General features: G+C 36.6%; 2 protein-coding genes, 1 long non-coding RNA gene and 1 pseudogene across 4 annotated transcripts; 2 read left to right on the top strand and 2 right to left on the bottom strand.

The window, feature by feature from the left end:
• The window catches only part of LOC104699397, a 3406-nt pseudogene extending 1633 nt beyond the window's left edge, over window positions 1-1773 (top strand).
• On the bottom strand, window positions 1849-2578 carry LOC104793155. The gene is made up of 2 exons (XR_769211.1): window positions 2462-2578; window positions 1849-2352 (listed from the first exon to the last, which is right to left on the bottom strand). It is a non-coding gene; the product is annotated as an uncharacterized LOC104793155 (long non-coding RNA).
• LOC104793154 (non-functional pseudokinase ZED1-like) lies at window positions 5326-6869 on the top strand. Its single transcript, XM_010519448.2, has one exon. The coding sequence runs from the start codon at window positions 5531-5533 to the stop codon at window positions 6581-6583; it is 1053 nt and encodes a 350-aa protein (XP_010517750.1). The 5' UTR covers window positions 5326-5530; the 3' UTR covers window positions 6584-6869.
• On the bottom strand, window positions 7835-10941 carry LOC104793152. Of its 2 annotated transcripts, XM_019226785.1 has the most exons (6): window positions 10632-10941; window positions 9371-10212; window positions 9027-9270; window positions 8729-8938; window positions 8478-8651; window positions 7835-8382 (listed from the first exon to the last, which is right to left on the bottom strand). In XM_019226785.1, exons 2-6 carry the CDS (start codon window positions 10117-10119, stop codon window positions 8335-8337), a joined length of 1425 nt encoding a protein of 474 aa, XP_019082330.1. In that variant the 5' UTR covers window positions 10120-10212; window positions 10632-10941; the 3' UTR covers window positions 7835-8334. The 2 variants fall into 2 exon arrangements, with proteins under 2 accessions (XP_019082330.1, XP_010517748.1); XM_010519446.2 differs by lacking the exon at window positions 10632-10941 and having other exon boundaries at window positions 9371-10597.

Here is a 12208-nt window from a genome sequence, read left to right as displayed (position 1 = left end):
ATCCTGAGCATAGATTACAATCCGGAGGAAAAGAACTGGACTGAGAAAATTCTGGATGATGTGGGTGATTTCAAAAGTCTGGAAGAGGTGGTGTCTAAGCTGACAGAGAAACTGAATCTGACCGAGTCTCAGGTTGCGGGGATAAGGAAGACATTGATTAAGGCTGAAGAAGAAGCTGCAAAAGTCCCACCACCACCACCACCCAAGAGTGCTGCAAATCCATGTAGTAAATCAAAGAAGAAGAATATGAAAAAACAAGCCTCTAGGCAGCAGAGTATGTGTAACTTCTCTTCTCACTTGTTTACTTTTCTCTGCTTCTCTTCACAGCATTTGTTTTTGTTTCCTCAAAATATCAACCAAGTTTCTGATTTTTTATTTGTTTTTGGCTTCTTTTAGCACAAGCTGAACTACTACTTGACCCTGCTGATGTTGAAACTATTGAAGCGATGAAGAAGGAGAGATTTCAACTACTGTGGACTTGTTGAAGATCGTACAACACCTACAGAACCCTACAAGAGTTGGAGTTAGACAAGTTATTAGAGCTTCTGCTGGTGACAAAATCAGGGGACAAGTGAGATCTGGAAGCAAAAAGAACCTAATGGCGCCGCCGGTGCAGCTACCATTAGAGTTGGTGGAAGAGATACTTTGTCTACTGCCAGGGAAATCAATAGCTCGATTCAGAGTGGTATGTAAGCAATGGAACGCTACTTGGGAGGGAAGGAGTTTCTTGAAGAACTACTTCACTCACGCTCGTCCTCAATTCATCGTACGGACAAATTCACAGATTCATTCCGTAGACATCATTGATCTCAATCTCGACCATGATGATTCGCAGATAGAGGAGATTGAGATAGTTTTAGTAGATATCCCATGTGAAAAGATTACCGGCGTAGTTCATTGCGATGGGTTCCTCTTATCTGATATCTATAAAAGAGGCTTCGTGGTTTGGAACCCCTGGTTGAGAGAGCGTAGATGGGTCTTGCCGGAGGAAGAGACACGCGAATTTAGATTTTGTGGCATTGGGTACGATAGCACTAGACCCGAAACTGGTTACAAGATCTTTGGGTTTTTTATTTGCGTCGATGGTACTCACCGCCAGCTCTACCCGAAAGTTGCCATTTACGACTGCAAATCTGATGCGTGCAAGACTATTGTTAATGCCTCTTGGGGCCAAGATTGGCGTGTACCACAGTTCGATAGTATTGTGTCCTTGAATGGTAACTTATACTGGATTGCTTATGATTCAAAGACCTGTGAACATTTCATCCGAAGCTTTGATTTTTCAGACGAGATGTTCAAGACCTTCTGTCTTCTACCCTGTAATGAAGAAGAAGAAGAAGAAGAAGAAGAAGAAGACGACGACTTTGGCATTACTCAAGTCCTTGCTGTTTACCGGGGAGATCAGTTTTCTGTGTTAAGGCAATCTTACATGACCGGTAAGGTCGAGGTTTTGGTGACGACGCACAAGATTGTCGGTTATGGAGAGGCCGTCGTGGCGTGGAAGAGTTTAATGACAGTGTCGATACCTGGCTTCCCAATGTTACAGCAAAAATGTTTTGGTGGCTCCCGGCCAAGTTACTTCGTTGATAATAATAAGAGGCTATTTGTGTGTGCTTCTGATGAAACTGGGCATGCTTGCATCTACACTGTAAAGGGAGATGTGTTCAGGAAGATTCCAATAGATTCTGTGGCTGAGCGTTGGTCTTCTTACCACGCCTATATCCCCAGTTTTGTCTCCATTCCTTTCGTTCAATAAGGAATCGCTTTTTATGGTTTTTATAGCTTCATCATCTTCCGTTTTTTATAGTTAATAATCGATCAAACAAATATGGTTTGTACTCGAGTCCATTGATTATCAAGGTTTTTTAGGTTCGTTATAGCGTCAAAAACCTTTATATTCTTTTGATCCATAACAATTACTAATAAAAAAATAAAAATAAAAAAAAGATTAGAAAGCGATTATACAAGGTACAAGACCTGAGTTTCAAAGAATCCGTGGAACAGATAAGACGGATCAATTAATGAGTTCCCATCATTCAATCTTTTTAATCCATGACTACCTTCAGGGAGAGCTCCTAGATATAGATAAGGAGATATCTGGCAGCTTAGCTTTTCAGTTCTTGTCCGAGAGAACACATTCGCTGGATTTATTTCTCTGTGTATAAATGATCCAGTAAAGACACTTCCCTTGTCAACGATGGATGTAAGAGGAGAGTGCAATTCCTCAAGCTCCTCGTGGCTTTACAACTTGTTCTGCTACATCTATCCATGGCCGATGGAGGCATGTAAAAGACACAGAGGAAGCTGCATAAGTGAAGCTTGCTTCGGATAGCTTCTCATCACCAATGCGCCCTGGAAAGATAAAACAAAATAAAAATTAAAAAAATTTGAGTTTACAACCAAGATACCCTATGTCCTCATATAACATCGTCCGAAAGAAAAAACAAACAGAATTTATTACTAAAGAAAATTATAATTGTGGTTGAGCCGGCTCTGACAATTTGAGGGCTAGAAGACAATTTGAAGAGTGTTCTTTTTGTTTTCTCTTCTTCAGTTTTATTTACTTGGCTCATTAATATTTCTCTCTCTCATGGGTTGGCTTGGGTTTGATTCTTTATATTTTTTCTTACAGCACAATGAAAGTGTCTTTTGTAGTGATTGATAATCATAGATTGTAATGATTGTTTTACCCGAGACAGATTTGAGATTGTGGGTAACAAAAATTCTTTGATTTGGATTCATCCATTGTTGTGACTATTTAAGAACATGTCTAGTTGTACAATTAGATACTTCATTATTTTATTCATATTTGTGAATTATACGAGAGGTTTGGTTATGTTGTCTTTTTATTCAAGACAGTTTTGTGCTGATTGGTGTATTTTTTTGTAGTTGTTTTGATTCATCCATTGGTGTATTTTTTTCTTACAAACAATGTGTTTTACACATGACAGCACAAACGAGTCTTTTTGAAATAAATCATTAGTTTGGTTAGAGCATTATAATTACTTTTCACTTATAAAAACAAAATTGAACTAATATACAAGAGAAAAATTAATGTCTAATGAGTATTAAAATCATTATAGTCATGAGGATTCTAATAATATGCCAATAAAATAGGAAATTGGTTGTTAATTTAGGAAACAGCTCATTAAGATTATATATCATAAGCTAGGGGACTTCTCAAAATACAGACCTCATTTTTACCCTTTCCACTCTTTATCATTTTATGAAAGACAAGGCAATGTTGACTCATGCCGGTTCATATACATTGATGACTAATGTCATTGGTATGTTCCTAATAACGAATCAAACCGGTTCATATATATACATAAATTCTAGCAGAAACAAAACAAAAAGTCATAAACCAAAACCATAACCACCGAAAGAGCATGGCAGCAGCTCTTGCAATGAGAGTCAATGTTTGAGGACGAGCTTCATAACTTATGATATACAACATTAAAGACCAAAATACTTAACCTAACAACATCAATTAGTTAATAGGTAAAAAGCTCATTTAAAGAACTCGAATTGAATCATTATTGTGCAAAAATGAATAATGGTTCATTTTAACCAAGGAACTCAAAAATCACTTGTAATGTATGTGTTTTGTGAACTCATCTGCCTCCCAAAAAAAGTCAAATACAAAAGTAAATACCGGAAAGAGTTCTAAACTAATATCATTGGAGAATTGGGATGGTGCGAGTGAAGGTTGCACAAGGTGTTGTAGTGAACCTTTTTCTTTGTAATTCATCTTTTGTGAAGCATAATTTCGGGAGATTTTGTGTCTAATTTTTTAAAAAAGAATTAATTTTTTTTTTAAACCATTCCTAAAAACAACAATTTTTATTTTATTTGTTAGCATCTAGCTTAACTTTATTAAAATTGAAACAGATATGACATAGTCATTTTAAGACATACACATCTAGCAAAGAGATGAGTTACAAAGAATCTTATAGTATTGATAGATTAAGGATCATATGTACACGATCGACTTTGTGTCCAACTCGTTTGGTAAGGCCGCGATGCTTCAGTCGAATACGTCTCAAAAGCTGTTCTAACAAGTCTAACTCGTCCTGGAGATCTTCTTCATAAAGAGCTTGGAGTTGTTTAGGATCAGCAATTACAACCGCTGAAAAAAACAAGGACACATACATTGTGTAATTAACAACAACAAAAGAAATCCGTTTTTACTTGTTTTTAATTAATCTTGGTTTAAAAAGTTCTTACGGGGTGGAGGTTTTAGCCCTTTCTATTCAATGATGAGATGTAACGCACGTATCATTCTAATACCTGCAAATATACAACATATCAGACAAAGAGTACGACCAAATTATTTATAACTCCCAAAAAAAGGGGTGTAGTATTCAAAATTATTTGCGGCATACGAATTACGACTTTCATCCTTGAACAGGTATCACCCAGGGGGCCGAGTAAACAAGTGTAGTATTCTATATCTCTTCCGCGAGTTATCTTCCATCTATAAAGCCACGAGTCGATATCACGAGTAGCTAGATACTGTGGTGATTTGAGGGTCAACACAAGTATGAGGAGGTAGCAGTTGGATCTCTATCTCCTGCATTTCCCTCAGGTTCTCAAGACAATCATTGATTTTGTCCTTAACCTGCGGCGTCATCACATATCACAACAACAACAAACAAGAAAATAAAAAAGTCAACAGGAAGAAGTAACAACAATCTTTTTTAAAGAGAGCGAGAGACTACATGATCCCAGCAAAAAACAAACTTCTTACAAGTTTGTCTAAAACTTTTGTACGCTCACTCATTCTGTTTACCAAAATTGTTAGCCGCTGCGCTGCGCAAAGATCTTGATCACTCAAATAACCCTAATTAAATATACCAGAGCAATTTTTTTTTAATATAAATCTTTTTGGAAGACGATGACACAGTGCCATTAGCCATTATTAGGCCACAATAATTAAGCCCATTATTAGTATTTATTTTTCGGATGTTTCATGCCCATTAGTATAGCGACGGTGTTTAGATAAAACACTGCCGTATTAAGATATCTTTGGGTGCTTTTCTTAATTACCACGCCTAATAGTCTGATTTGTGCTTTTTGTTTCTTGCTTCAGTATGTTTTTCTAGTGGAGATATAGAGCTTTACTGTTTATGTAACAATACTTATTGTATCTCTCGTTTTTTATTAATCCAAATAAGCAAATAAAATTCGACATCTTCAAGCCATGGTTGAGATTGTTAAGAGTTCTACACAGGTCTAGGACCACATTGTTGTCCAAATCCTTTGTGGCCTTCAAAAGTCCAAATCCTTTCTAGAAGTCAACTTTTTTAATAAGTCAATTTTGGAGTCTTTTTTCGAAGTCAGGCCTCTCTGTCTCACGCCTTTATGAAAACAATGTGGAATAAGTCAAATGAAGCAAGACTTCTTAATTATACTATCTATCCTTTCTCCCCCAAATGCTCCAGAACGTAGTTTCCACTGATCCATCCTCATATTTTCACAAAAGCAAGTCAAGAACTTGTAAAAGATGAATTTTTCGTTTCAGCCTTGAATGATTGATCAATTACTATATCTTAGTGTTAAGATGGGTAGGTGGTGGAGGAAGAAGAAGTCAGAAGAGGCCGTTAAAAAGCAGACGTTGGTCCATGAGAACGGCAAGGTGTTGCTAGAAAAGCTCATTGAATATTGCAACGGAAAATCCAATCCAATCAAAACCTTCTCTGCCTCTCAGATCTTTAGAGCAACCGACAACTTCAGCCACAATAATGCTCTAGTTCGTAATCGACCTAGTAGCTACCAATGTTACAGAGGTATGATGGAAGACCGCCTTGTGCTTGTCAAGAAATGGGTAGCAGAGTATAGTTCCCGCAATGGAAAGACTTGTTGTGACATAGCAATATCATCAATGGTTAGTGGTCACAAGAATTTCCTCAAGCTGTTAGGATGCTGTCTTGAGTTTCCTTATCCAGTTCTAGTCTATGAATATGCAGAGAGTATAATATGCAGACCACAAAATGGATCAAAATATGTATTTGATGTGAATTTACCATGGAATATGAGAATGAAGATTGCAAAGGAGGTCGCAGACGCTTTAACATACCTTCACACTGCATTCTCAAAGAGTATCATCCACAAAGATATAATACCGTGTAAGATCTTCTTGGATGAGAAAGGGACAGCTAAGCTTACTGAGTTCGACAACTCTGTTTTGATTCCAGAAGGAGAAAAGTTTGTTGAAGATGTTATAGAGGGAACATTTGGGTACCTTGATCACAACTATATGAATACTGGGAGAGTAACAGAGAATACTGATGTCTATGGCTTTGGAGCATTCATGCTTACTCTTTTGACCGCAATGAACCCGAGTCTTGTTGACAAACTATACAAGGATTGTCCTATCAAGTTGGTTGAAGACGACACGTTTGTTGAGATTATTGATCCAGAGGTGTTGGAAAGCTGCAAGGAACAAGAGCTATTGCAAATGAAAGCTATCCTCATACTTTCACTGAGATGCATTGGCTGTGTAGGAGAAGTTCCAAAAATGATTGAAGTTGGCAAAGAACTTAAGAGGATGCTTGTTCAAGCCAAAACCAAATTGCATTAAGCAGTAAGCTTTTCTTTATACATCACACTATATAAGAATTTTTATCTTTCACATAGATTTGGATCTCCCAAACCATTCTTGAAGAAAAAAACACTCAAAGCTTTATACAAATAGTTCATACTACATAAAGATTTTAACTTAGTTCTTATACATATGCAACATCTACCGATCGCTCTATCAGTTTAATCTCTTTTGCTACTTCGATCATCTTCGGTCCAAAATTAGTCGTTATACCCACTAAACTTAAGTATTGGAAAATAGGTTTAAGTATTTATAATATATATAGTTTCTCATCACTCCTAGAGAAGTTGTGGATGTGGGATTGTAAAAATCCCTCTTAATAAAATAAGTAATTATTTTAATTCATTAAATTTTTCTATGGCTTTTTATTGACAATAAATAATAACTGTATTAGAAATTTAATGATGTAAATTACAATTTACATAAGTGATATTTAATTCTCACTAGTGTAAATTAACATCAGTTTTTGTTGATGTAAATTTTGTATCATATTAAAAAGTGATTTTGATAAAAATTAATAGATTCATCAATTATCTAAATGATGTGAATTTATAATTTATATCATTTTTTCAAAAAATGATACAAAAGAATAAAGGTTAAATCAATTTTATTTAATTGATGTCAAATTAGTTAATTAAAATATCACTTAAATAATTGATGCTAAATCATATCTATTTGTTTCATTTTTAAATAAGTAATTTTAAGTAACATTAATTATTAGAATCATATCATTACTAGTCTTGCTTTGGTTATAACTTATAATCATGCGCTTATCACAAGCTATATAATGCCAATCAAACCCCTTTTTCAACATTTCTTCCTATATAAGAAATAAAAAAACGGTTTTAACATAGTTTTTATCAAAATGGAATGAAAAGTAATAGTAATTTAACTACCTGTTCAAAAATATCATTGCAATATAAATCTCATTGCAATACACTATTAAATTGGTTTAGTTTTTGTACAAAAGTTGCCTGATAGACTTGGAATTGAATTACAAAAGATTTTTTAATGGTGTGAGTGTGACTCATATGGGAAAAATAAGCAAGAGACAACCATATAGTTTTGTGGATTATTTTATTTTAAAATAAGCTCTCTTCTATAGATGCGATTTTAAAAAGTATTTGTAAATCATAGAACAAATAACACATAATTTTGATAAGTATTTTAAAATCAATTATTGAATAACACTTGATTTTTGTTTGGATTTCCAAATACATTCAAATCATAGAACCAATAGCCCCTAAGATCACTAAGTTCATTTAATAAAACAAAGGGTTTACTTCTTTATGGCTTCTTTATGATACATAAAAACAGAGTATCTCTGTAATTGTAACAGAAAGCTCTCCACATTATCGTTGCTTGTATCGGCAAATTCTCTAAGCAACAACCGTAAATTCATAGCAACACGCATACTACTTACATTTTTTAACTTGTCTCCCAATCATCACTCAACTAAACCCCACACTTCTCGTAGAAGCTTGTATCTTGCATTTGAAGTCGTGGAGCCAGTAAAGTCACTCCCCTTGTCAACGATGGATGTAAGAGGAGAGTCCAGTTCCTCAAGCTCCTCGTAGCTCGTGTATCCTTTTCTCTGTATCATAGATACATTCCTTGACAGTTTTCCTGCAGCATTTACAACTTGTTCTGCTACATCCATGGTCGATGGAGGCATGTACGAAACAGTGGAAGCTGCATAAGGGAAGCTTGCTTGTGAGAGCTTCCCATCACTAATGCTCTGAAATATAGCAAACAATGATATTTACAGCCTTGCCAATCTGCAAGGGAACCATTTCATCAGTAGAAGATATTAGTCAACATTACAAACTTTCAAATGTCTATAAGAATATAAACTCTGTTTTGTGTTGGTTACCGCGTTTTTAAGTTGTGCCCCTGATCCAAAGCTTAAGTCTCCAGCAGGAATAGGCAGAACTTTGGAATCAAGAATAGGATCAGAGACGGGATCGGTTGGAATCTGATGCTCTGACTCACGCAGAATAGCATTGAACATGGCTACATCAAATCTACCGATACAATTATCCATAACCTGTTTAAAGAACAATAAGAATATGATTCTGTTGCCTTGACTTTGCTTCGATTAAAGCAAATGAAAAATCTGATTACCATTCTAGCCAATACAGGTAAGCAACCGCATTCATGTCCCGCCCCTCGCATAGGACAAAGCCGCTGCAGAGCATCTCGGAAAGCATTTTTCCATAGGCTAATCGAAATGGTGCCTTGGTTCTGATCACCCAAGGAAGGTCCCATCAGTTTCCCATTTGATTTACTGGCTGATGAGTCGTTTTCAGGGGATTGCATATGCGGAGTAAAGACCTTAAAGACATGAGAAGAAGAACAAAAGTGAGATGCTATACAAACAAACTAAGAAGCTCAAGTTTAGTTACATTTGGTATATATATACCTGCCACCAAACAGACTCCACGATTCTAGAGAATACCCAAAACTCGATTTTCTCGAGTGCAGTAGTAAATGTCTCAGTTTCTTGCCAATCCTCCAAAAGCTGTTGGAAACCATTCTTCCATCTCAGGTTTGTTTTCTTGCCTGAATCACCATTTGATTCAGAGATGCGTGTAATGCGAGACGTACCAAAAGCTTGCGAAGTTATCTGCCTTAGAGCTATGATGTTTGATAACCAGAAGGTCAACCTAACAAATGAGAACCAAGAGAAAACATTTGCTTAGATCACAACTGAGAAGAAATCAAGATCCTGAAAGGTCATTCACATTTCGAATATAGTCTGCCTACCTCGAAACATCATTCCCACAAGATTTAGCAACAAAAACAAGACCAGAAACAGAGTTTCTAGCAATCGTAGCACGCTTTCCATGAGTAAAATGCTTACAGGCATGGATATAGATTCTAGAAATACGTCGAGCAGGAGTGTGAAGCTTGTGTGCAGAGCTGCAATGGTCAGGCACAACAGAATAGAGTGAAATCTCAAGTGCAGCAACTTCTCTAAGCTCCTCTTCTAGTTTCTCGATTCTCGTCTCTAGATGCTCAATCTTGTCCTCAAAGTTCCCACCCTTATTCTCTGTAACATCGGCCGCCTCGTTCTCACTTTCAGCACTAAGAGCACCGTTGGAAGCATCTTCCCAGACATCAGCATTGATACCTTCTCGAGCATCTGTATCGATTTCCTTAGCATCTTTACAATCTTGTTCATCAACATCTTTCTCCAAATTACAAACCGATCCACTTGTTTTGTCCACAACTCTGCTAGAATCTGATTGCTGATGAGCATCTGTAGAGGCAATGGCGCCGCCATTATTATCATCCAAGTAACGAACATCTACTGACTCGTAAGCCTCAGAGGGATCTGATTGTGTGGTTGAATCACTTGCTACTGTAGAGATAGTACTAGACACTTCCTTGGCATCCTGTTTCTCTTGTTCTGACAATCTTTTCTGGCTATTCGTCTTCTGCCGCTTTTGATCTTTTCTTACACTCTTGGTAGATCGCTTAGACTGGACATTGTTAGCTGTTCTTGCCTTCATCTTGAAACTCGTCTTATACTCTTATGCAGCCAAGGCAACAGTTATATTCAACTCCCCCAAGCGAGAAAACTATCCAAGAAGATTTGTGTAACCCTACAGAAAAGAAAAAACCAGTGATAATCCTCAAACAGTAATGATCTTTATTTTGGTTGAGCAAGATGAGCAAATAGATTTTATAAAAAAAAAAAAAAAACACACAACTAGATAAGATATATTCCTGTTACTGAAAACGACAACAAATAATGGAGTAGGAAAATGACATAATTGGTACTTGCTACGTTTTGTCTGATCTACAGTATCATTTTGGGGTCCCAGCATAAGGGTGAATTCACATAGGCATGTTACAAGAATGGTTAAGAGTTACAGTAATGATTAAACTAACTAGATATGATAAAAACTCAGGAACCGAGTTTTCTAAGGTATCCCAAAAATATATAAGTTGCAGAGAGTGATAGAGAGAAACAAAGCATGAAACAACCATGAGGACTATTATGAAAAGAAAAGAAGATTACCTGAAAAGGTAGGTCCAGAAGAAACAGAACACCCAAAAGAGCAAGAAGAAGCAGATTATGAGAAAGTGGTGTGTTTCACATCGAAATCATTACGAAACCCATTTTTGCTTGTCTTCCTCTTCAAGACCGGTTGCTTTAATCTACTCAGAGTGAAGTCTACTCTCAGATTTGCGTCACTGACCTATCTATATCTTTGCGTCACTAAGATTACCTGTCTTCTATCTGTAATCCATATAATAAATAAAGCTACTTACTTACTCTCTCTCACTCTCTACGTCTCTTTCACTATGGGAAGATCCGAATGCGGGATGTTATGGATGGTTAATATATTTAAATATAGAAAAGAACATGGATCGTGTTCGGTACGGACTGTGATCGTGGTCGTGTGACTGATGGAAGTTTGTGTCGGTGGCTCGAGTGTTTACCGGGAATAGCCGGTTTACATTACCAGAATAAAAGAAAAAGTAGCTTCTCCTTTAAATGACCGTTGTGTCCTTTTTTTTCCTCACGTCCAAAAACATTTGACTGACACCGACCGACACCGACATCAAATTACAAACGACTACGAGTGCTCATATGTTTCCTGAATTTGAAATTTACGATAGAGAACATCTGATATACAGAGGATAATAAGATAAGAGGACAAAGGTATTTCACATGGCTTGACACTGGTGGACTCTTCTTGGGTCCTCAAGCGAAGAGACCATGTGAAGTGATGACGTTTTTCAAAGCCTAATCGTTTCAGTGTTACTGAATCATACTCTCGGTAGACACATAAACAGCGAGAATGAAGTAATTACCACAATAGCCTTCCCGAGATTGATCAAGGAAAGCAAACAACAAATTTAACTATCACTTGCTTAATTATACCGACTATGAAGTATGCCAGCAAGAGGGTACTGAGTTTGTTTGATCCTAGACTCTTATCAATGTTTAATTCGTCATGCATGAAACCAGAGCACACGATGAACATCACAGCTTGCTAACGAGCCGACACAGCACTAAAGTTCAATATCCTTAAAAGAGAAGACTATCAAGCAACACTAAAGGAAACTAATCAGAAGATTTTGGAAGCAAGACTACTCAAAATGGCACTAGTCAATAGAATGTTCTCTAAAAACCTGCAGAGGTTAGAGATAAGCTCTCATGTTTTCTACACCTGATCAACCTGAACCTGAGTGAAATTTTCATCGACTCCAGCACGAGACTTATCCTAATTTAATTGATCAAGCTCCTTCCAAAGATCAAAATCAAAATCAAACTTATCATGCTATTCTCAACTAAGTATCTGCAAAAGAAGGCTCACAATTCAGTATCCACACAACTAATACACTGTTAGCCACTGCTGAACTATTCAAACATCCGACACTGATGCAATGTGCAGTAAAATTTTAATCAACAGCGCAACCGAAGCAACTGAAATCTAGTCTGCTGAATCTAACTACCAATGGTTAACACCATGAGAACTCCCACCCCAACCACTTTAACGCCTACAAAACTATAATCGCATAGCATGATGAAATTCATTACTAAATGAGCCTTCTCGAAGTATGACATATCTACAAAACAGAGGAACA

Source organism: Camelina sativa, chromosome 6, assembly GCF_000633955.1.
Source record: "Camelina sativa cultivar DH55 chromosome 6, Cs, whole genome shotgun sequence".
NCBI classification, from domain to species: domain Eukaryota; kingdom Viridiplantae; phylum Streptophyta; class Magnoliopsida; order Brassicales; family Brassicaceae; genus Camelina; species Camelina sativa.
Note: the sequence above shows the minus strand (reverse complement) of the source record. Positions and strands in the feature narration are given on the sequence as shown.